This window comes from Gigantopelta aegis, chromosome 6 (genome assembly GCF_016097555.1).
Source record: "Gigantopelta aegis isolate Gae_Host chromosome 6, Gae_host_genome, whole genome shotgun sequence".
NCBI classification, from domain to species: domain Eukaryota; kingdom Metazoa; phylum Mollusca; class Gastropoda; order Neomphalida; family Peltospiridae; genus Gigantopelta; species Gigantopelta aegis.
Window position 1 is genome coordinate 29,580,329 of NC_054704.1, and position 24,815 is coordinate 29,605,143.

The window sequence follows — 24,815 nt, forward strand, 5'->3', positions numbered from 1 at the left end:
TCAGTTGAAGTCGTACCATTGTCGAATTTGGAGTGTGCACCATACACAACGCAAGCTCCAATTATACGGAAATTCAGCATTGGGAACATGGAATACACGTGCAAAGCGTGCAAATGAAGCGCTTTGTGAAAAAGCAAGTTATGGGCACTTAGCAGACCTTTCGCTTTCGCCCTAATTTACGTGCAAATGTAAGCATGTTTTCGCCATTATAACTAGTCGACAGTATCAATGACAGTGGATTTTAATTCATTTATGGGTTGCTTAGACCCACTTTCGTAAAAATGGAACAATACCATGCGTGACATTATGGTCTAGCTAATATAATTGACATTCAGAAAATAATGTCGAAAATATCGTCTGACCCTTAAATTCTTTTGAGTAGTATATACTTACTAATGGACTAGCCATAAGTATGCAAATAGTCATTTCAGACCGAGTCGATGTGATAGTATACTACGTACCTACAGTTTTTAAAATGGCTGCTAATTTCCAGTAATTTGCAATAAATAACTTGAAAGGATGTTTACATAAATTATTGTTATGTTGTGTGTATTTCCACCCCTAACTTTATGGGAAATGCAATAGACTTACTAATGTATGTGTTAAAACATTGGATTTATTATCAATCCACTACACTAAGAATTAAACTCGCATACATTGTAGACACTGGTATTGTGTATATTTTACGCCATGAAATGTAAGACCTATAATTAACAGAATTTAAATTGATTCAAAGAATATTATTTTAAACAGATCCATACTGATAGGTCTGATACTGATTAAACCTTTGGGTCGTATGTACTCTCCGTTTTGTGCATTTTGTACGTAATGTTACCCCCCTTATTAGTAGCATTCTAGAAGCATGGATATAGTAGTTGTTTCAGTTTGAATGAAGGAAGAATAGTTTACAATATTGCCAAGTTTTTGTCATGAAAATGGGGGGAAAATTGTTAATGATATTCCAGGGCCGGCATGCATACTATAGGACTATAAAATATGTCAAAATGTTTTTAAATGTTTGTTTCATAAAATAAAATTACTGTTTCTTTAATTACGAAGTCAAATAAACATTGTCGTTCAAATAGGTGTTTTTTGGTTTGTTTGTTGCTGTTGTTTTTGGGTGGGGTTTTTTTTGGGTTTTTTTTTTTTTTTTTTTTTGGGGGGGGGGGGTTGTCGCAGTAATCACTAAACATCTGTACTTTAAATTTGTTACTGATTAAGCAAGGACATAACCTACCGCTGGATTTTTCTTCACACTCCATTCCCTTTTACTGCAAGATATTTACTACACTAACGTTATGCTGTGTCACTGGGGTTGAGTTTCCTCAATTTTAATTTTAATATAATTAATAATTGTTAACAATATGATTCCTGTATCCTAGAATACATATGTTAAACAGCATCTACAATAAGTAGTTGTGTTTCATTACTAATAATCAAGTGTGTCTGTATCACCTGTTCAACTCCTCCACTTTCAATTGTTGTACTTGGAGACTAAATTACAAGTGTTTTATTGAATCTGCATCAATACTGAGAATAGACTTGTTGGGAGGAGGGATCGTATATGTACAGACTCCACGAAAAAGGGGCGAGACAGCCCAGTGGTAAAGTACTCGGTCGATCTGGGATCGAACCCTGTCGGTGGACCCATTGGGCTATTTGTCATTCCGGCCAATGCACCACGACTGGTATATTGAAGGCCGTGGTATGTACAACCCTGCCTGTGAGATGGTGCATATAAAAGATCCATTGCTGCTAATCAAAAAAAAAATTAGTCCATGAAGTGGTGATAGTGGGTTTCCTCTCTCAATATCTGTGTGGTCCATAACCATTTGTCTGACGTCATATAAAGTAAATAAAATGTGTTAAATAAAACATTTCTTTCTTTCCCTGAAAAAGATGAAGAGCCATCTCACCACAAACTTTGATTTCCCAGGATATCCAGTCCTAATGAATGAATACAATGAATTTATATCCTTTTAGTGTGTGCTTGTTTGGGGGTATAATATCTTGGTCTATGGCTGTTTTTAGCGAACACTGGTTGAGACAGGTGGACATGCCCTTCATAATTCCCCCACCTCCCATCCCACACACAAGTACCTTTTTTTTTTATTGTCCTGTTACCACATAACATGACTCGTGGACAGAGTGGTTACCCCACCAATCCACCCCAATATAAAATCGTAGCGAAAATTGCGTAAATTTAGCGTACATTAGTGTATTTCAAAGGAGGCCTACTGTCAATGTCACTCAGCATGAGCCAGCGAAATGCGCAACTATATTAACGTGCCCATATCCACAGAGGTTCAGGCACGCCCACCCCGGACTTCGCCTCTGACATCGCCAGTGACCAATTCCTGGACAGGATGGGGGAGGGGTAAGTTTGAGGTGGGCGGAATTTGGAATAAAAATTAGTACGTTCAAAAAATACCATGTCTGGTCAAATTGAGGCCAAACAAAAAGATTTGACTGCTCATCCAAAGTTGAAGGTGATTAGAGCAATTTAGACGGACTGCCACCAGACTGTTTACAACAAAAAAAAAAGTTTTTGAAATGGACGGCCAAAAGATTTAAAGGGACAGACCCTAGTTTCAACCCGAGAAAATATAAAACTAAGTTTAGTTAATCTACACACATGTAACACATTTGGATAAAGTGAAACATGAGTCTGTGACTTTGAAATGATGAAATACCCTCTAAAATAGACTAAAACTCGACTCCATAACTGTAACTTCTGAGACGCACATGCGTTTTTAAAAACATGACAAATGCATTTTCTGATATTAAAACCACCAGGATGACCAAAAACACTTCGAATGTACGTAAATGGATAATCTAAACAATAAAATCTAAGTAACGTATGAGTTCAGTTGTCAAAAACGGCTCTAATAGTCCAAAATATGCCTTAGTGTTTGAAAACTTAGGGTATGTCCCTTTAAAGTCTAAGTCCACATTCACGGAGACAATCATGTTGACTAGGGAGGTTGGCGCTACGGCGAGTGGAGGACGTCAGTCGTCCTAAGGTTCGGAAGAGCCGGTTGTTGTGTTGGTCTTGACAGTAAGGTGATGCTGGTTGGGTATGCTCTTCCGAAGACCTTCTTAGTCATCTGGTGGATGGTGAGGCTGTCCATGTCGGGGAACAAGAGAGCTTGATTCACCATGTTGTTATGTCGGTGGGTGATGTACGCTGCGGCCTTCATATTATCCTTCAAAGACGCGTTGGATCGCGAAGTCCCCTTCAAAATCTACCAGTGGCTCATACGGGATCGACATGCCTTGCGTGAAGAGCCTCCTGGAGCTGTCCTTGATGTTGATACACGTCTTGACAAGATTGGCGTAGCGGGGGTTGAGTTTGCCTCCCTGCAACGTCTAATCTTGTCCTTCGTCCACCACCGGAGCTCTTGAAGAGGTGGTGCCTGGCTGGTTGTCTGCCTTCCTCTTCCTAACGGCCACTTGACGGGCCGGCTTCTCGACGGGGGCCACCTGTAAAGTCGGTGGCCGTACCGGAGTTGCATGAGCCAGCACCAATCCCTGAGAACAATGCACAAATTATAATTTCAGTATATACTCTTCAAAAAAAAAGTAGGGGAACACTAATATGAATTTACAATTGCCAAAATTATAAGGTATATTAGCTGTGGGGAATGGTTATATGATAATAGTGAATTAATTGGGCAAACATTACAACCAGTAGTTCAGTATTACAGTAGGTTTTATGACCACCAAAGATCTTGAAGGACGATTGGGATCAGAAGTGAAATTTGAAAGTTGACGTTTTTTATCAGTAAATCGCAAATTCAAACAATAAAAATGACTAAAAACAAAACAATAACAACTATATGATCAACAGAATGAAAAAGATTGACAGAAATAATGTTCCACAGTGATTAATGGACCTTCCTGGTAATTGTCAAAATCGAGAGTGACACCCCACGCACGTGTACGGAGCAAATGCGTGATGCATGTGCAAACTATGGAATGTGTTTCGGTGTGTTGATAAACAGAACTGAACCTTCTTAACTAGGATGTCTGTGGTCAAAACGTATGTTCGGTCAAATAGTTGATATTAACATTAATATTTCAGGTTCCCCTACTTTTTTTATTTAAGAGTATATTTGTGTGAAATATAGGACGCGTTATCTCAGATTAATGATTTGAGAATTATATTTTTAAGCACTATCCTGTATGTTCGCTATTCCCATAACACTGCGTTATATTCGCCATTCCCATAAAGACGGCGTTATATTCGCCATTCCCATAAACACGGCGTTATATTCGCCATTCCCATAGAAATATGAAAATGTTTCCAAGCTGCAAAACCCTGAAGAATAACATCGAGAAATTTACCACATGTTCATTGAGTCGTTAAACTCGCTCTGTGTAGGAGCCGGTGTTGTGAGGCTTTTATCACAACACCATCGAGACTGTTTTTTAAATACATATAGACAAAAAAAAGAAAGTTTATTTAATTAGCCGAAAAACAACATGTATTAATTAGTGTCGACTTAAAACAAAAATTTAAAAAATACTCCCCACCCAGTTCTTTTAGTCTCGCCCAATATTTTTTGAATTTGTACGCTCCCGAATAACGCTATAAAAGGCGAAGTGTAATTGGTCGATATTTAAATTGTTAGTTATAGATGAAATGTCACCTGGACATAGAAGTCCACGCAATGCTGTTAGATCTACTGGTAGACCAGTAGAGCTAATTTTAATCAGATTGGTATTGCATGAGCGGGAATGCCATACGAAATTCATTTAACTATCTCAAATAAAAAAAGAAAACCCAGCTATTGCCACATAATATAGGCTACTTGTGTCGTATAGCAGAAATAGAAAATATATATGCACGTTTCCATCCACAGGTCTACATGACAGCACATACCATGACGTTTTATTTACCAGTCATGGAACATTCCATGGTTGCTACGGAAACCCCCAAAGAATTCACCAAGGGTGTCAATCCTACGACGCGTATCGCACCTCAAGCGAGCGTTCTATTAATGTGCTGCATCCCACCCCTGTTGATAAAGAATGTCGATTGTCAGATTGAGTCAGAAGAATTTCCTCCTATAGGGGGCGCTCGGTATAGCTCATTTTATAGCTAGACTGGTTCTTGGGATAAATTGTCATGTTGTGTTCACTATGGGAAGCAATTACCGGTGGTTAGTGTTGAAGAAAATGGATTTGTAAACTATGGCTAAAATTTTAATATCTGGAATACTGTTGGTCTGTGTATTTATAGCAGCTGTTTTAACAGAATCGAGTAAGTATTTTATTTAGCAACTTGTTTTAGCAGTCATTCAGGCCATCGCTTGCAAATTTATGTCAGCCTGAAAAACGCGACCACCGACTGACACTGAGTTAAAATGTAGAGGCCTTTTAAAGGATCTATAATGTAAGATTTTGTTTTAGATCGATTCCACGTTTCATGATGAGGAATAATGTATGGGTAAAATATCCGACTGTTACCCCCTATTGTTAGTTTTAGGGTTAGGGTTAATTTAGAGTTAGGGTTAGGGTTAAGTTAGAGTTAGGGTTAGTTTTATGGTCAGGGTTAGTTTTAGGGTCAGGGTTAGTTTTAGAAATTTAGGGTTAGGGTGAGGTTCCCTCTATACATATATCAATAAAATGGGGTAACAGGCGGAAATCTTTCCGATGCAAATACATTTTCATTCACACCAATGTTAAAGATTCTCAGGGTAGCTCTGTGTCAGCAGAATAAAATTTTCCAATGACGAGTGCCCAAGCTAGCCCTGATTCTACATACACTCACTCTGGGATGGAAAATCCTCCATTGCCCTGGGTGGTATGTGAACTCAGTACCCACCTGCCTTTAGTCCAATGGCTTAACCACTGCATGACTATGTCGGTACCTCACCCATAATTTAATAATGACTAATGTGTAAAAAATAGGATAAACACTGTATCATCACATCTACCCTTGGATTTGCATTGATGGAGTTAATAGTTAATACATCGTGACATGTACATTGTGTACAAGCAGATGATGTTCCTGACATTCTGTTTACTTAAATCTGTATGCAAATTATCTATATGCAAATGTTCTTTAAATGAAAAGATGGTTACTAATAGGATCAGACCTGCCAATTTGCCAATTTACAACAGTCTTCATCAGTGCAGATGAGAAAGCAAAATTAAAATGGATTAACAACAGCATTTTTTTGGTTAGCCGATTCATATTATTGTGAGTATTCAATACTATTTAAAATACAAATGCTGAGACAAAGTATTTTGACTGAAGCAAACTACTTATTTGTCTTAGCAATTGTTGTTCCCGGTGTACTTTTCTGAATAGCAACCCTCCCGGATTCCGCGGGAGTCTCCCGGTATTTGATCAAATCTCCTTTCACCTGTGCGGGAGACGGTTTCTCCTGTTAAATGACATTTTTGTAAGCATAAAAAAAAATCGATCCTCTTTTGTCAAAATAACAGAAGGGAAGTAACTCTGCCTTTTTTTTCTCATTCGGAAAATGTCGACTACTTTCGGTTTCCGAGAATGTAACAGGCCGAATTGTGCCGAAGTGAGAATTGTGGGATAGCCTATTTATATTGTTAAAAAAGCACATGGAGTTTATAAAATGACGTGTTATTATAATGTTTGTTGTCATCGTAATGGCTACGAAGCGTGTGTCGCTAATTCAACAGGCTGTGTATTGACATTCAGTGTTGCCATATAAAAAAAAAAAAAAAATATCCAATTTAGTTCTAATAACACCTCTGAATTGTAAAATGTCTTCCCACTGGATTACATAATGATAATGCAACTATGACGAATCTGAACTGCCAGACTCCCGAGTTGACAGCGATACACATGCATGTTAAAATCACATGTCACAGCAAGACAACGAAAAGACCAATTAGCTGTATAAACAAACTTGTGTCAGTTAATTTTGTATGTTTGTGCGGTAAAATGTTGGTTATAAGGGTACACTTCAAGAAATAATTTTTGTACAATTAAAAAATGTTGTGTTTGACTTTGACATAAAGTTACTCACGGAAATGGGTATAATTCCGGTATATTTCACACGATGTCCGTAATGAGGTTTTACTTATGATTATGATTACAATGTTTATTGCATCATTATAATGATTTTAAATAAGTACCATGCCACCGTTCCTCATTATAGTAAAAACTGAATATTAATTTATAAGATTTATATAAATTTGTCTTTGGTACTTAGGTACACTAACCACAAATGATAATGTAACGCAACCTGTAAGGCTGTAAGTGTAATACTGTAAATGTACTAATTAAAAATTTTATTTCTTGTTCATGTTCTTAACATTTTTGGATAATTTTTTTTTTTTTTTTTAAATATGTATTAAATCATAATAATATTTAAACTTAAAAAAAGAAAAGAAAAAAAAAAGAAGTTTTAATAATATATATATTTTTTAATGCCAAGATCTAAGGTTAAGAAGTATATATGACATTATAAAGTATTCATATAACTTATTGTAATAATGTTTTTTTTAAATCTTGCGATTTTGGGTTAAATTGTGTGAATTTAAAAAATCTTCTGCTTTTTGACAAAATCTCCTGCTTTTTCAACAAACACCTCCTGCTTTCGCTTGACTAAAGGTTGACAGGTCTGTTAACAACTAGTGGCACAAAATATATTCATGAGCTTGTTCAGTGGCAAGTTATATTACGTATAACAATTACGTATGTCAATCTGTCAAACGTAAACGACATCCCACTTCCTCAAAAAAAAGTAGCAGAAACAAAAATGCCATGCAATATATTAATGCTTTTCAAAAGAAGTGGGGGAAAAAAGAAGACAGAATTCCATGCACTACACACATTTGTATATTGAAAAAAAAAGATATTGTTACAAGGCAAGAACTTAATCTGACAGTGACAGTAACCAGTCTCAGGCCTTGAAAAGTGGTCTTATTATCTAGGCCCTAGGAAACGACTGCATTGTTTTATACAAATATAATCAGCCTTGTGAATGTTACATGTCATGTGACAAGGCCTTTAACTTGCCTGAAGGTAATTTTAAAATGAGAGGCCTCATAAAGGTACATATCGGTTTACTTGAAAACACTTTTTTTTTAATCATACTGTAAAGTGTAATGTGGTAAGTTGTAGTTTGTTTTATTTTTGGTACCAATTCAAGTGATATAGAGGAGTTTAACCAAGCAAACACCACTTCCAAGCCTAAGTTCAAGACATCTGCTGTTGAAGTGTGGTATATATATATATATATATATATATATATATATATATATATATATATATATATATATATATATATATACATATATATACTATACATATATCCGTATACATATATATATATACATATATACATACATATATTATATATATATATATATATATATATATATATATATACATATATATATATATATATATATACATATATATATATATATACACAGTGCTGTCCGGTGTATCGGCACACCTAAGCATTCAAGGACCATTTTCTATGTGAACACTGTGAAATACTTAATAAAATGTGTCTCTCACCAATGAAGCAGTTCATAATCTGAAATACACTACAAGTTGTTTTATGTCTGTAGTAAATAAACATTTTAAAATGGTGCATAAATATAGGCACCCCCTTGTATCCAAAACGATTTGCATGTCTGGTGATTCGGCGCAGTAGATGTGGATCGTTGACCCCGCTATTTATAGACTGCCCATAAACTCTACACTATTGTCCCAAAATTATTTTAGTACTTTTTTATTTTGTCTTGTTAAAAATATTACTATGAAAATTAACGATCACACATGACCCATCTCATGATCAGTTTCGGAAACGTTTTCTTGAGTGGCACAGTACTGCAGATGCATACATGTTCATTGTCATGCATGGCTAAGATGCCTACATGGATTTTATTTTTCTCGAGTAGATTGTGCACACACATGGATCTTATTTCGCTTTTATTTTTTACAACAATGTGACAATAATGTGAACTGGAATGACTGTCAATTAAGGTGTAAAATTTTCGTTTTGTTTGCATTTGTCTGTGTTTTCCTTTTCAGTTTAAATAAAAATAACCGAACAAAAATAATTACATTTATACTGTTTACTATAATTTAAAAAATGCGGGAAAGGTGTTTTCAGACTGGTTTTAACATTCTTAATATCAATAAGGCTGACCTACTTCGCGTTTATATAGACGAAAACAGTTGAATGATTTATTTTGAAATTATGATATAATTATTGATAATTCTAAAAAAAAATAATTGCATCCTTAACAATAAATATGTTGATACTTGATTAACCATTGAAAAAGAAATTGAACTTTAATTCGTTAAAAATACCGACAACATGACAACTTCCTAAGCATACTTCAGCAAAATATCAAGTGCGCCGAATCACCGGACGTGCCGATACACCGGACACGGTTGTATACCGGTAACTAACAGTTCTACTTATATACTTATCAGATGGGGTGGGGTTTTGGGAGATTTAAATGAATTCCTTTCAACTGCCAGTATATAATGAGTATATTAAAGGTGCAGAACAACTAAGGTATGTTCCTTTAAGCATGTAACCGTAGTGATTTCCCTAGAAATTAGGCAAGGCATGGTAGATCAAACACTTTTAGGGCATTTTCACCATTTTGGGGGCACTTGTTTTTTTATTAAAAATACACAAAAATTAATTGAAATAAACATTAATGTAATTTATGTGCTTGCTTTAATAAATGAATGGCAAAAGATATAAAAGGCATATTTTATTAATTAATAATACCTTTTTGGGTGTTTTAAAAAGGCAATTTTAGAATTAATTACTGAAAAAGGCTTGTTTAATCTCAGAGCAGCATGGTGCTGATTAAGGCAAGATGGTGTTAGACTATTGAGGCATGGTGTTGCACCATGCTAAAACAAGTTAGGGAAAACACTAAACCTACATTGTTATTATGGCCACACTGGGATGTTTTGAAAGCATCATAGATTTTATAATTAATATATATATATATATATATATATATATATATGAAGAGTTCAGACGCAAAATGCAATATATCCATTTTCATTTTCAGTAAAAGTGATGTTCTTAATTGGCGTATATCTCATTTTTATTAAAAAAAAACAGGATTTACCCAATACAATTTCATAAGGATCAATCTCGTTTTGCGGCAAATCAGCAGGCCTACGATTAGCCTTTACAGGCATACAATAATGGCTTTAACTAAAAACAAGAAAGAAAATGGTTGATATCGCATTTTGCGCCTGAACTCTTCATATACATGTATTTATAATAAACATACTTTTCAGGGCTTAGACTTGATGACAGTATTGACAGTGTTCAGGTGCTGTAGCTGTGATATGAATTGCTGGAGGTCAGCGGAAATTTTTGCCACTGAATAATTATTATTGGTGCCAGTTAAAGGGATAATTTTTGCTTTTTAATTTTATGTTTATTTGTTGCAAAAATTACAGGTTTAAAATTGCTGCAGGCTCAAAATTACAGTAGTGACAAATTCTTAAGTTTGAGCCCTGTTGACATATACTCTTCAAAAAAAGAAACGCAAAAGGGTACAAATGGGTTATAACTCCGATTTTATGTTTCCTACCGGTTCATGCTTTGTGAATATAAGGTCATTGCATGTCCCAAACACATTCCCACGGTTACATTCGATAAAACGCAGCTACTGTACAATAAAGTTCCAAAATGTGAATATTCTCAAAAACGTAGCCACGTGCAAACCATGTCACCACTGCACGTGCGTTGTCTGCACGTGCAACATGAACACCGACAGTATAAAAGTGCAGGGTGTTCGCTTGCCTGGCCTCTGTATCTGGCCGACAGTTGACAATCCAGGACATGCCACGTCTCAGTGAACCGCAGAGAAACAATGCCATTGGCCGACTAGACGCAGGCGAATCCAGAACGGCCGTTGCCAGGGCATTCCATGTGTCCCCAAGCACCATCTCCAGACTGTGGGACCGTTACCAGCAACATTGATCAACACGTGACCTCCCTAGATCCGGTCGACCACGGGTCACTACCCCCGGGCAGGACCGCTACATCCGGGTACGCCACCTTCGGGAACGATTGACTACTGCCAACTCCACAGCCGCAGCAATACCAGGTTTGCGCAGGATATCCGACCAGACCGTACGGAACCGCCTACGTGAGGTAGGAATTCGTGCCAGACGTCTAGTTCGAGGTGTCATCTTAACACCACAACACCGTCGACTCCGACTGCAGTGGTGCCAGATTCATCGACAATGGCCTCAACTGCGATGGAGACAGGTGTGGTTCAGTGACGAGTCCCGATTTCTGCTCTGACGTCATGGTGGAAGATGTCGCATGTATAGGCGTCGTGGTGAACGTTATGCGGCAAACTGCGTGCAGGAAGTGGACAGATTCGGCGGGGGTAGTGTCATGGTGTGGGCAGCCATCTCACACACTGGCAGAACTGACCTGGTCCACGTGCAGGGCAACCTGAATGCACAGGGCTACATTGACCAGATCCTCCGGCCACACATCGTTCCAGTTATGGCCAAAGCAGTGTTCCAACATGACAACGCCAGGCCTCACACAGCACGTCTCACAACGGCTTTCCTACAGAACAACAACATTAATGTCCTTCCTTGGCCATCGATATCACCGGATTTGAACCCAATTGAGCATCTATGGGACGAGTTGGACTGACGCCTCCGACAGCGACAACCACAGCCCCAGACCCTGCCCGAGCTGGCAGCAGCCTTGCAGGCCGAGTGGGCCACCATCCCCCGGGACGTCATCCGTACTCTGGTTGCTTCAATGGGCAGGCGGTGCCAGGCAGTTGTCAACACACGCGGAGGCCACACCTGGTATTGACTCCAGATGACCTTGACCTTGGTGGTGTGTCCTATCACTTACTCACAATGGACTAGAGTGAATTGTGAACAATCCTGCAACATTTGGTAATTATCGGACTCACCATTCAATAATTAAATCAATTCTCCAAATGTTACGACAATGTGGTTTTGCGTTTCTTCTTTTGAAGAGTATATTATAATAGGTAGGATTTTAAGTTTTTCAAAAGAAACATCTGTAAAACAAAAACAAAAATCAAATTAATAATCAGTATAAACGGAGGGGGTGGGTGTGTGAAAAAATAATCAAGAGTTGGTATGACATGTAGTTTGGTAGCCTTAATTGCACCGATCAAAACCCATGATTACCATTTTTTCCCTGACAGTGACTGATAATGCACATGACTTTTTGTTGATGTACATGCATGTATGTCAATAACAGGCCATTGCTGTTAGTTTCCTTGTTCTATCCCACCCCACATATACGCTGTACATAACGGAACTGTAGGCAGCCACATGTATAGTTCTGAACACTGTTGATTAAACATGGGACTGGAATGTTATTATATGAAGCTTCCATTCTCATAAACTGATGATGTAAATGTGATCTATTGTTGTTAAACAAACTTTGTGTTTTCTATGAAGTAATAACATTATTTACAGTAATACTACCGTAATGTAAAGATAACATACAACACGGTTTGTTCAGAACGAAATGGACTACATTGATTGTAATAACATTATTTACAGTAATACTACCGTAATGTAAAGATAATATACAACATGGTTTGTTCAGAACGAAATGGACTACATTGATTGTAATAACATTATTTACAGTAATACTACCGTAATGTAAAGATAATATACAACATGGTTTGTTCAGAACGAAATGGACTACATTGATTGGCAGCAACACGATAATCGTGTCTGTTATTATATGGCAGTGTTATGAAGCGTTGTATAGAAGGATCTGTAAAATGAAACGTACCTGTACAGGTGTTTATGATTGTTTTTAATTAACCTACAAATTCAGCAGAGGATATGTAACAGTGTTGGTTGACAAGTGTCTGTGATAGATGAATATTTTACCGCTAGATTTTAAGGGACTGTTCACAATTTTATAAACATCTTCATGTGTACAATGCATATTATATATTTTTTCTATCCCCTCCCTGTCTCTTAAAGATTACATTAAACATGTTCATTAGGCCTGGTATATTTTTATGAAATACTTTTTTAAAAAGTTAAATGATTGGCACACATCTACTGATTTGACCGCACCGTCAGCATTAATCTGTAGGTATATGCAAGGTAAAAATGTACACTTGTAAAAGTTAATAATTGTGACCAATCTGTTGATTTAAGGGGAAGGTACTGTAATTGATTATTGAGCATACTTCTCACCATTCACTGACAAGAGTGCTGTTAAGTTCTTGCAGAGTAATTTAAGGGAAAAAGTTAAAAGTTTGTTTTTGTTAATGACCCCACTACAGCACATTGATTTATTAATGATCAGCTGTTACTAGTATTAGGCCTAGATAGTATGAGCAACCACTATATTATTTTATTAGCAGCAAGGGATGTTTATACTCTTTCCTTCATGACAGCACTTACCACAGCCTTTGGTGTCATATACCAGTCATGGGACACTGGTGCCTGTTTATGTCTTACCTGCATGCATTTACAAAATTCGGCCCTGTAGTGAATTCTGAAATTAGGCAGGAACCCAAAAACTTAAAAACAAAAAGTGGAGCTGGAAAGATGACGGTATTGTGGGGGAAATGAGATAGCTGGGGTAACAAAATGCAATGGTGAGACAGTGCGCTTTACTTAAATGTCATTAGCAAGAATACTGATTGAATTTTAACACACATTGACTAGAATTCAGAACATTTTGGATGATGCAAATTTCACTGTACAGATATATATTTTTGGTACTACTTTTTCATATCATGTCCTTCACAGCTCCATATTCTTGTAATGGTATTTTGAGCTCGTCTTTACAGTAACATTTGCCAGACTTCATTATCTTTCACTTAGATGATTGGAGATTTTGTCAGAAGGCCAATGGAGTGCATACAGACACTTGCCGAATTAGTGGGGGAAAAAAATCAATTCTGAATGAGGCACACATTTTTACGAATCGGACACGATCTTAATTGAACATCCCAACAGATTCATCAATCAGTGTTGGCGAACGCTACCATATTTCGCTCTGATTATGGAGATTGTGTTGGACATTGTTAAAACTTTCACGGGCAGCAACAAGATTTGTAATGAAGTAGTCGACTCTAGAATGAGGTGATTTGCCTGCCAAGTGCAGTCAGTGGGTTCTGAACATGGTGGATAATTTACTAGAGTATTGCAGTAGCAGAGACTGGTGTCATAATAAGTCACACAAAACAGATCTCTTAGACATTAGATCTGTTATTACATGTATTTTATATGGAGATTAATATTAAAGGCACAGAAAATCTCTCTTGAGCCCCTGTTGAATTGATATCTGTATGGCCTTATCTAGTAGGATGAGGGTCGGAATTGTTACACTCTGAAAAATATCTATAGGGAAATGCCATTTTTAGTTTTAAAGTGCCCTTTTTGTCTAGTTGGAAGACCATATATATACTGAACAAAAAAAGAAACTTCCCATTTGTACATATAGCATTTGCTGTGTTAAAGAATTCATTGTGTAATGAAATTATATAGGTAGTATTAGCCTTGAGTTGTATTATCAGGATTCATGAATTTTATCTATTATTTTTGCACTGTTAATCGTCGACAACGTGAAATTCAATTTGCACGTGCATGCATGGTTCGACATGACCCGTGTAGTATTTAGTCAATTTGTTTTACTTGTCTTACTGACATTGTTGTCAAGTGAACGAAAACGCTTCCAAATTTGTAAAAAAACACAAAGTTTTTTACATTGTAGCATTTTTAGTATGCCAAGAATACCCAGTAATTTACGCGAATGGGCGATTGGCATGCTTGATGCTGGCATGTCGACAGAAGACATTGCAAGGCATGTTGGGAGTTCTAGTCGAGTGATACGGAATCTTCGCATAAGATTTCGAACGACAGGAAGCGATACCGATACGAAATCTTCGCGTAAGATTTCTTCGCGTAAGATTTCGAACGACAGGAAGCACCAACGACTTGCCACGTCGTGGACGTCCGCGTGTTACAATGCTGGTCAAGACCGCTATATCATGAACACGCATTTGCGCAATCGATTCCAAACTGCCACTGCTACTGCTGCTAACACACCTGGGCTTCATAATAACCAAATCAGTGGGCAAACTGTTTGTAATCGTCTGCTGGAGAATGGTTTACATGCACGGCGTCCTTACGTCGGATGCGTTTTAACGCAACGTCATCGTCTTAATTGGGCACGTGTACACACTCGTTGGATACGGTGACGCTGGAATACCGTTCTTTTTTCGGATGAATCCAGATTTTCTTTACAACGTGGTGATGACAGGGTGCGCGTCTACCGTAGGAGAAATGAATGCTATGCTGACTGTTGTGTTCTTGAACGAGATCGTTTCGGGGGTGGGGGTTGTGTCATGGTCTGGGCAGCCATTGCCCATGGTTATCGTTCACCACTAGTCGTCATTGATGGCAATTTAAATGCTCAATGTTATTCCTCTGTTCCATAACAACGCCAACATCTCGATTTTTCAGCATGATAATGCCACCTTTCATATAGCTAGAGACACTGTAAATTATCTTAGGACAAATAACATTGATTTCATTGATGACTGGCCCGCTAAAAGTCCTGATCTCAACCCCATCGAGCATGTCTGGGATAGTCGGGACAGACGATTGAGGCATTGTCCCAACCCACCCGCTAATGTCAACGAACTTCGTCAAGCGCTCATTCAGGAATGGAACAATATTCCACAGGCAGAAATCAACACTTAGTCAATTCTATGCGCCTGCGATGCACTGCTGTGGTCAATTCAAGAGGTGGTCATACCCGTTATTAAGTGGGTGTTTGTTTTTTTAACCCCTATCACACTTGGTCAAAATTTCTCCCAGTTTCTGTTAACCTATGGCCATGATTTTTGCACCAAACGATGCATCATGGAACACTCTTTTAAACGCATATATAACAATTATTCCCCCGGTTTGTTTTCATCAAGTTATGTTCAAGCAAAGTTAGTGGAAGTTTCTTATTTTGTTCAATATATATATATATATATATATATATATGCATGCTATGCCTTGATTCTTTCTTTTCACTCTGCACCTCCCCACCCTTTGTTACTTTACCAATAAGCTAGGTAAAGCTCTGATTTGAAGTTCAGCAAATTGTCTTAGATGGCTGGGCACTGTAACCTTTCGTTCACAGTAGATGCCCCTAAACTCATGCATACAAATACATACACACAAAAAGAACCCCATGAAATGTGCTGGCACTGTCTTGATCTCTCTTGGGTCGGGCCTCTGGCTGCCCAGAAATGGGATCTGGGACAGACATTCTCGAAACCTTCATGGTATATGAGCATGTTAACATTACCCTCAACCGCATTGTCCCGAAATTTATGTAATGTTTACAGATAATTATAGAATACACCACAAATATTAGGATAATCACAAAGACACTGGAAATACAGACATTGTTAATGTTAGTGACATGACATTTAAGTCTTGGTAAACTTTGAGAACCTGCAAGCTGTACTTGTTTAAATAGTTAATATGTAATTACTCTACATGTACATTGCATGCAGCTAGAATTTGTTTGGCATACATGTAGTGATAACAGCTGTAGAATTTTATTAAAGGGAGTTACCATGGCAGTATGTTAGTAATACATACATGTGGATAATAAAAGTTAGTGCATTAAAAAGTTAAACATTTTATACATACATATATCAGTAAATAATGTATATATATTTAAGATTCTCTTTGACAAAGTCATTTAAATTTTTATTTGAATAATGCAAGAAAATATAAATTGATAAATATGAGCAAAAATCCATATATTGAGTTGTATATTGAGTCATATCTACATTTAATAGGATGGTGAATCAGAAAAGCCTTTAATATATATATATATATATAGAATATGAGTATCTGTATATATATATATATATATATATATATATATGTATATACAGATACTCCTATTCTAACCAAGGAAATGTAAGAATATTTTAATGTTAATCATTACAGAAGACTGTTGTCTGAAAACATGTTACAGTGGCTATAAACCCAGGAAAATCCCTTTAAATATTACCATAGTTAGTATGTTCTCGTTCCAACCAGTGCACCACAACTGGACCGAGGCTGTGGTATGTGCTTCACCGTCTGAGAAAGTGCATATAAAAGATCCTCTAATGAATACGTTTCAGAATTTACCAAATGTTTGACATATTATAGCCAATTAATTAGTCAATGTGATCCAGTGGTTTTGTTAAACAAAACAAAATTTAGATGTTTTAGGTACTTTGCCACATTAGCCAATTGCTAATTTTTATACAATGTACAGGGTGAGCCGTGGTTAGTGTTTCTGTTTGATTGATTGAGGCCGGTTGCAGCATAGAATCCCAGTATGTCATGACTTGTTTCATTATTTATATAACACAACAGTGATGGAATTTTTCAGGTGAAGGACATTTGATAATGTCCCAAAAATCAATATTAACCAAATCTATTAGTTAGCACTACATAGGGTTTATAACAGCTTTGGAAAACTGGTAAAGTAATCATTTTATAGCCAAAATTTGCCAAAATATATGTTTCCATAAAATTTAAAGTTTGGACTATACCAGAACTTCACATACATTGTTCTCGCTTCCTATTTATTGCACAAGAATATATACCACGGTTGAATGGTATGTTCTTATTCAAAATAAACAAGTGCAATAAATAGGAAGCGCAAACAGCGTATGTGAAGTTCTGTATATATTACATACCTTCTTTTATGTTTTACAAAAACAGTTTTTAATTTAACGTCATAACGACTCTTTCTTAAATCTATGATTAATACTCCTTTCATTGATTTACTTACTGTTAAGAATCATACTCTGTGGCAGCCTTGTATAATGTTTCAAATACGACGTAATTTGTAAATCATATGTGACGTCAGTAACTAAAAGGCACTAACTGCAGTAAAAATAAAAAGGGAATTCCCCATTTAAAAGTTTCGATCCAGATCGAAATAAAAATAAATAAATTTATCACACAGTTTCAAAATGTCTTCATCATTATATTAAGATTGAATAGGTAAGTAATAAAGTGTACATGCATGCAGTTTGATTAACTAATTGTTTTCTATTTAATAATAATTTTAAAAATAAATTCTCACCTACAGTATATGGCAGTTTTGAGCCTGCTTACATTAAAAAAAACCCCAATAAACCTGCGATCAGTAAGACCCTTGTTCTATGGCAAATCATATTTAGCTATGGCAGTTGCCATTGGTGCCACCATTAAGTTCGAGCCCTGTATGGATATATATTATAATTCTGCTCAATTTGGGATATATATTACTGCAGCAAGCTAAAGATTAAATAATAAAAAACGTTTGTATCAGACTTCCTGCAGCAATGTGTTATCACTTTGTCTAATTTTTGTTGATAGTTTTAAATTAAATTATTCAAATGAATTAAAATAGCAAATGTATGTACAGTAGTAACATTTATTTTTTAAATCACCTAGTCAAAGGGTCTTTTAATTGTATAAAATGTTAAAACTTAAATGGCTCTGAAGAAGAGAAAGTGTGAATAAGTCTTATGGGCTAGTTGTGGCTTTCTGTTACAAATGAACTTGTTTGTTCACAACTGTCCATCGGATATTGTACTTGACACATAATTATCCTGCTTTTGTTGGACTGGGTGGCAAGGCTTTAGGTGGAATGCTTCAAATGTTTGTTTAAGGGGCTGATGTATTTGCTTCAGTAGCTATCAACTTATTTTAGGTGTCGCTAAGTGGAAAGTTGGCAGCATTTTCGAAGCCAAAGTCAATTTTTTTTTTAACCTGTTCCATTCCTGTCACAAAAATAATATGCAATGTATCATATAACTATAGTAACTATAGCAATGCTATATAAATAATATGTTATAGTTTTTTTTTATAAACAGATTTTATATACCTGTAGGTAGATTTATACAAAAGTTAGAGACAAGATCGAAAGAAAAAAAAGAAATGTTTTATTTAACGACGCACTCAACACATTTTATTTACGGTTATATGGCGTCAGACATATGGTTAAGGACCACACAGATTTTGAGAGGAAACCCGCTGTCGCCACTTCATGGGCTACTCTTTCCGATTAGCAGCAAGGAATCTTTTATTTGCACTTCCCACAGGCAGGATAGCACAAACCATAGCCTTTGTTGAACCAGTTATGGATCACTGGTTGGTGCAAGTGGTTTACACCTACCCATTGAGCCTGTGGAGCACTCACTCAGGGTTTGGAGTCAGTATCTGGATTAAAAATTCCATGCCTTGACTGGGATCTGAACCCAGTACCTACCAGCCTGTTGACCGATGGCCTAACCACGACGCCACCGAGGCCGGTAGACAAGATCGAGTTTAATTGCTAGACCACTTGTCCAAAATGAATGGAATGTAGATCGAGCCACCTCCCATCCCAATCAGTGCCCCACAACTGATATATCAAAGGCAATGTTATGTGCTGTCCTGTCTTTAGGAAAGTACAGTGAAACCTCTCAAACCCGGACCCTATGTAAACTGGAATTCCCTCAAAGCTGGATGTTTTTCGTGGCCCCCTTTTAAATAAATATATGTACTGAAAAGAACCTTGATAAACCGGATACCTTTTAATACCAGACGTTTTACTTGGTCCCTAGGGTGGGTGTTTAGAGGAGTTTCACTGTACATATATTAATTTAAAGATCCCTTGCTGCTAATGGAACAGTGTAGTGGGTTTTCTCTGAAGACGTGTGTGTGTATGTCAGAATAGCCAAATGTTTGACATCCAATAGCCGATGAGTAATGCTAGTTAGTTAATGTGCTCTAGTGATGTTGTTAAATAAAACTAACTTTAAACTTAATACAGTGACATCACAGGTGTAGGAAGGTGCCAAAAAGAGGGGGGGGGGGTGCACACACATATATATATATAAATACATGTATAAATATATCAAAAACATCGCTGCTCCCACAAAATGGGGGGGGGGGCACATGTCCCCTTGCCTCTCCCTCCCCCCCCCCCCCCACTTCCTACGCCAGTGAATGTAACTATATATCTTTTTATATGTTCCTACATATTCATTAATACTCCACTTTGCACTAATACCTCGTTTAAAAAAAAAAAAATATGTTCTTTGGTAGACTGCTTATGTGCAGTTAAGTATATAATGGGGTGAGACTGTGATTCTGAATATCTGGCACTTTGAAACCTTGACTGAAATCTCTCCAGTAATGGAATAGACCTTGTAGATTAGGAAACATCGGTCACTTAGAAAAGATAAAGCCTGAACTCTTCAGGACCCTAGGGTTTGTTTACAGCAGTAGACTGTCTTCTGGGACAAAGGGAAAACAAACACCCTTATGTATGTGTACATTTATATCACACTAGTAATATCGATGACACTTTTGTCAGTGTGTCTGGAAAATATTAAATAACACCTTCACAAATGTGTGTCATTAGTTTTGAAGGCAGACATGTCTTCGAGGTCATTTGGAAAACATGAAGTAACACTGTTAGGTGTCGGACTAATGTCGGGCTTGTGTAACCAGAGCTTATTAATTGCCAGTATACATGTGATTTACAGCTTGGTCATTATTAATCACCTATTTGTGTTATCAGTCCCTGTTGGTGTCGGAAGTGGGATTGAATTTTGTAATGTGTTTTCAGCTTGTTTACTCTGAACAAGGGGCTGGATACGTTCAGTGATAGAGTATTGAAAATCGGTATAGAAATATAGAAATATCAGTCATCAGTCCCTGTTAGTGTGAAGTGGGATTGAATTTTGTAATTAATTTGTGCTCAGCTTGTTTAGTCTGATCAAGGGGTGGGATATATTTCAGTGGTATCTAGAGTATTGAAAATCTATATAGAATTATAAAAATCCAGTAGCCATGGGAACAGTGATTTTAAAAATGTACTAGCCCAGAGCCCTCAAAAGTACCCGGTCTCCGGCGGCAAATCGCTGCCTTAAACAGCTTTTGCCGCCGCCTACTTTTCGTTGATGGTAAAAAAGAGGCGATGAGAATGCATCTCAGAGGTTCGATTTTTCAAATGTTTCTTGGGAAGGGCCCCCAGACCCCCCGCTTTGGCCCCCTGCTATCATCACTGTTGTAGCCTGCTACTTCTTAAACTATTGAGGGCGCTGCTAGCCATGATTAAAAATTCACTAGCCATACTTTAAATAAGTACAATTTTACTAATAAACTATTATAGTAATAGTCAGATATGTCACCTAAATGGGGAGCTTGTGCTTAAAAATTAGTTTGGGGTGGAAAAAGGAGGAAGGATATTCATATTTACAAAATATGTAAATGCAGCATTTGACAAGGGTTTTTTCCCCACTAGCCGCCGTGCTAGTTATAGTAATTGTTTACTAGCCCAACACTGAATATCACTAGCCCACGGGAGTGGGGCTACCATAAGCTAGAAGCCCTGTACCTCAAAGGCCATGGTATACTGTCCTGTTTATGGAAAAATTTTTATGGAAAAATGCAGATATAAAAAAGATTTCTTGCTGCTTTTTTTATATATAGTTGAAACAACCATATGTTATGCTAGTCTAAAACTACCAACTGCCAGCACAAAGTTCGCCAACTTTGTTTTCACGACTTTTATGACTGTCCAGTTGCTAGTCTGAGTGCTCTTACAATTTGATTTTTGTTGTGTACACCACCAATTAGTTGTTAATCTAAATTGTGAGTTGGGGAAATTACAACACAACCATCGAGTTGGCCAATTCCGTTGTTACAGTTGAGCCTAACATTAGAGATATCAAATAGCCATAGATACAAATGTGCTGAGGTGTTGTGTTGCTAATCAAATCTTTTTCATTTTAACTGATTAAATGCACTTTGAAGAAAACAAACTCTTATTTACATCACATACATGTAGCTTGAATAAAGCTCTGGCTATTTCATCTGGGGTAAAATAAACAAAATAAATGTATATGCTAAACAGTAATTATTTGTTTTTGTAGTTTTTATGCATAATGAAAATATTTACGGGACTTGGGATCGGAATTGGAATTCTAAGCATGAATTTTGCATACATTTCATGTTGTCCTTCTTTTTTTTTTTGACACCCAATGACTGATGTGTATTTTTGTGCTGGGCTGTTGTTAAACATTCATTCATTATCATTCATTCTCACAGTTCATGTTGAATTCAGTTGTAACATGCAGCTGATTGTTCTATTTTATTAGTGGTACATGTAGGTGTCATTTTTAAAACAGCCTTTTCTGGAATACATTTTTTTTGTGTTTATTATTATGTAAATGTCTAAATTTGTTTCTTAAGCAGCCACCTTTCTAAAAAGATCACTGTATTTTCTCACATTATCGTATTAACTGTAAACTGAATTGTATTAGTTTAATATTCTTTTACATGGCTGTTTAACACAGCTTAACTCTGTCCATTGTATGACAATATGTCATTGTCTGTATACTGTTACTAATAAATTAGTTGAGGCATGGGAAATGTATTTCCTTTCCAATGATCATGTCACAAATTGTTAGTCGCTGAAAACATATTGACTGACCAAGCTTTAAATTGTCCATTAATGTGTGCGGCACGTACAGTCTATTTATTATGGTTATATTCTTCCATTTTCTTTCATTATCAACCCATAAAATGATTTAAAGGCGTAACACTAATAAGTAGAGTGACTATAAAGAGGACTGTGTGGATTTTTCTCATTTATTTGATACATCTAGAGTAATCCTCTACACACACCATTGTATAAAACATTGCCTGCGGTAATCCCTGTCATTTTTAAAGGTCATAAATATTTTATATCTTTCCTTAAATAAAGCTGGCTGCTTAACAGGTATAATATATATATATGTATATTAAAGGTTAAAATAATTTATAGCTTGAGTCATTTTTTTTATCCGAACAATGTACATGTCTTTTTGATTGCATGTTTTTTTTCTCTTATGTACAACAGTGTTTTTTAATGAAAGAAAAGCTTGTGAAATGATAAGCCAAACAACACCGATACACATACCAATAAAATGGTTGTCATTCTATACACCAGTAGACGTCAGTCTGGATGAGATCCTATAATTGATATTTTTGTCATTGATAGTATTAGTAGTTAGTGATATAATATAGAGCATCTGTCTATCTGTGTTTGTATGGTTATATTGCCTGTCACTTACACACACACATTCAGGCACACACACACACAAACACACATGTACAGACACACATGTACACACACATGTACAGACACACGTGTACACACACATATACAGACACACACACACATGTACAGACCTACGTGTACACACAAATGTACAGACACGTGTACACACACATGTACAGACACACGTGTACACACATGTACAGACACACACATGTACAGACACACACACATGTACAGACACACACACATGTACAGACACACGTGCAGACACACGTGTACACACACATGTACAGACACACACACATGTACAGACACACGTGTACACACACATGTACAGACACACGTGTACACACACATGTACAGACACACGTGTACAGACACACGTGTACACACACATGTACAGACACACACACATGTACAGACACGTGTACACACACATGTACAGACACACACACATGTACAGACACGTGTACACACACATGTACAGACACACGTGTACACACACATGTACAGACACATCAATGGACACACACATGTACAGACACACACACATGTACAGACACACGTGTACACACACATATACATGTACACAAAGAAATTTTTGGCAATGGCGCTGTGGAATTGAATGCAACCATAGCCTCTCCCAGAAAAAAAATGGGTTTAGTTTAGGGTTAGGGTTAAGAAAATCATACATTAATGATAAGAGTAATTAATTTTGTCAAAAAGTTAACTTTAATTTTTTTTTTTGGAAATGGCGCATGCCCATTTTACGCTCTGGCAAAAACCCTCGTCACATATGTACACACACACACACACACACACACACACACACACACACGCATGTACACAAACACACACGTGTACACACACACACACACGTGTACACACACACATACACTCACATATACTCACACACATGTACATATATATACACGTGTACACATACACACACACACACACACACACACACATGTACACACACACACATGTACACACACACACACTCACACACACACATACACATATATTTTGACTGTTGGTTCTGGTTGGTATTGTGCTAGCTACTACAGTGTAATATTGGTACATGTATGCAATGACATACGGTTAATAAAACAAATTTAAACAAGTTCAGTGTAATATAATTACTGTTAAAAAACAATTTCAAAAATAGTAATTTACAAAACAAACATTACAAAAATACTATTACTAACATAAAAGCTTGAATATAAATTGTCATGGTTGAACATGGTGGTCAGTCTAGCATTAATAATCGCGACATCAGCATGTTTTATGGAACGAAGATCATATCATATGCTTCCATTAATTCTCCACCTTTTCAGACAAGAATGTAAAGGTTAATCTGATTTTGTGATGACATTGAACTTTGCCTGAAATAACACAAAAAATAATGGGATGTATTAGACTTAGGAATCCTGCAGTAATAATACAGTATGAGAAATAATTGAACATTACAGACTTATCTGCATAAATAATATATAATAAAAACTAATTATTTATTGTTCATCACAATGGAATGTTCGCAATCTAAAAGTAAAATGTGTGTATGTATCTTCTGGTGCACATCAATTTACAATTGTTGAATATCTGACCCCGGACAATGGGTCATTACATGGTGATACAACTTTAAATAAAACACCATTAGTCACATATAGGATGTGGATCCCTTCTGTTGTT

General features: G+C 36.6%; 1 protein-coding gene across 1 annotated transcript in view; it reads left to right on the top strand.

Moving 5' to 3' along the window:
- Positions 1–5,138: 5,138 nt before the first annotated feature.
- LOC121376018 (receptor-type tyrosine-protein phosphatase kappa-like) overlaps positions 5,139–24,815 on the top strand; it is a 61,793-nt gene continuing 42,116 nt past the window's right edge. The window contains exon 1 of the mRNA XM_041503779.1: positions 5,139–5,266. Coding sequence (XP_041359713.1) covers positions 5,197–5,266 — 70 coding nt within the window. The 5' untranslated portion in view covers positions 5,139–5,196. The remainder of the gene's footprint in view (positions 5,267–24,815) is intronic.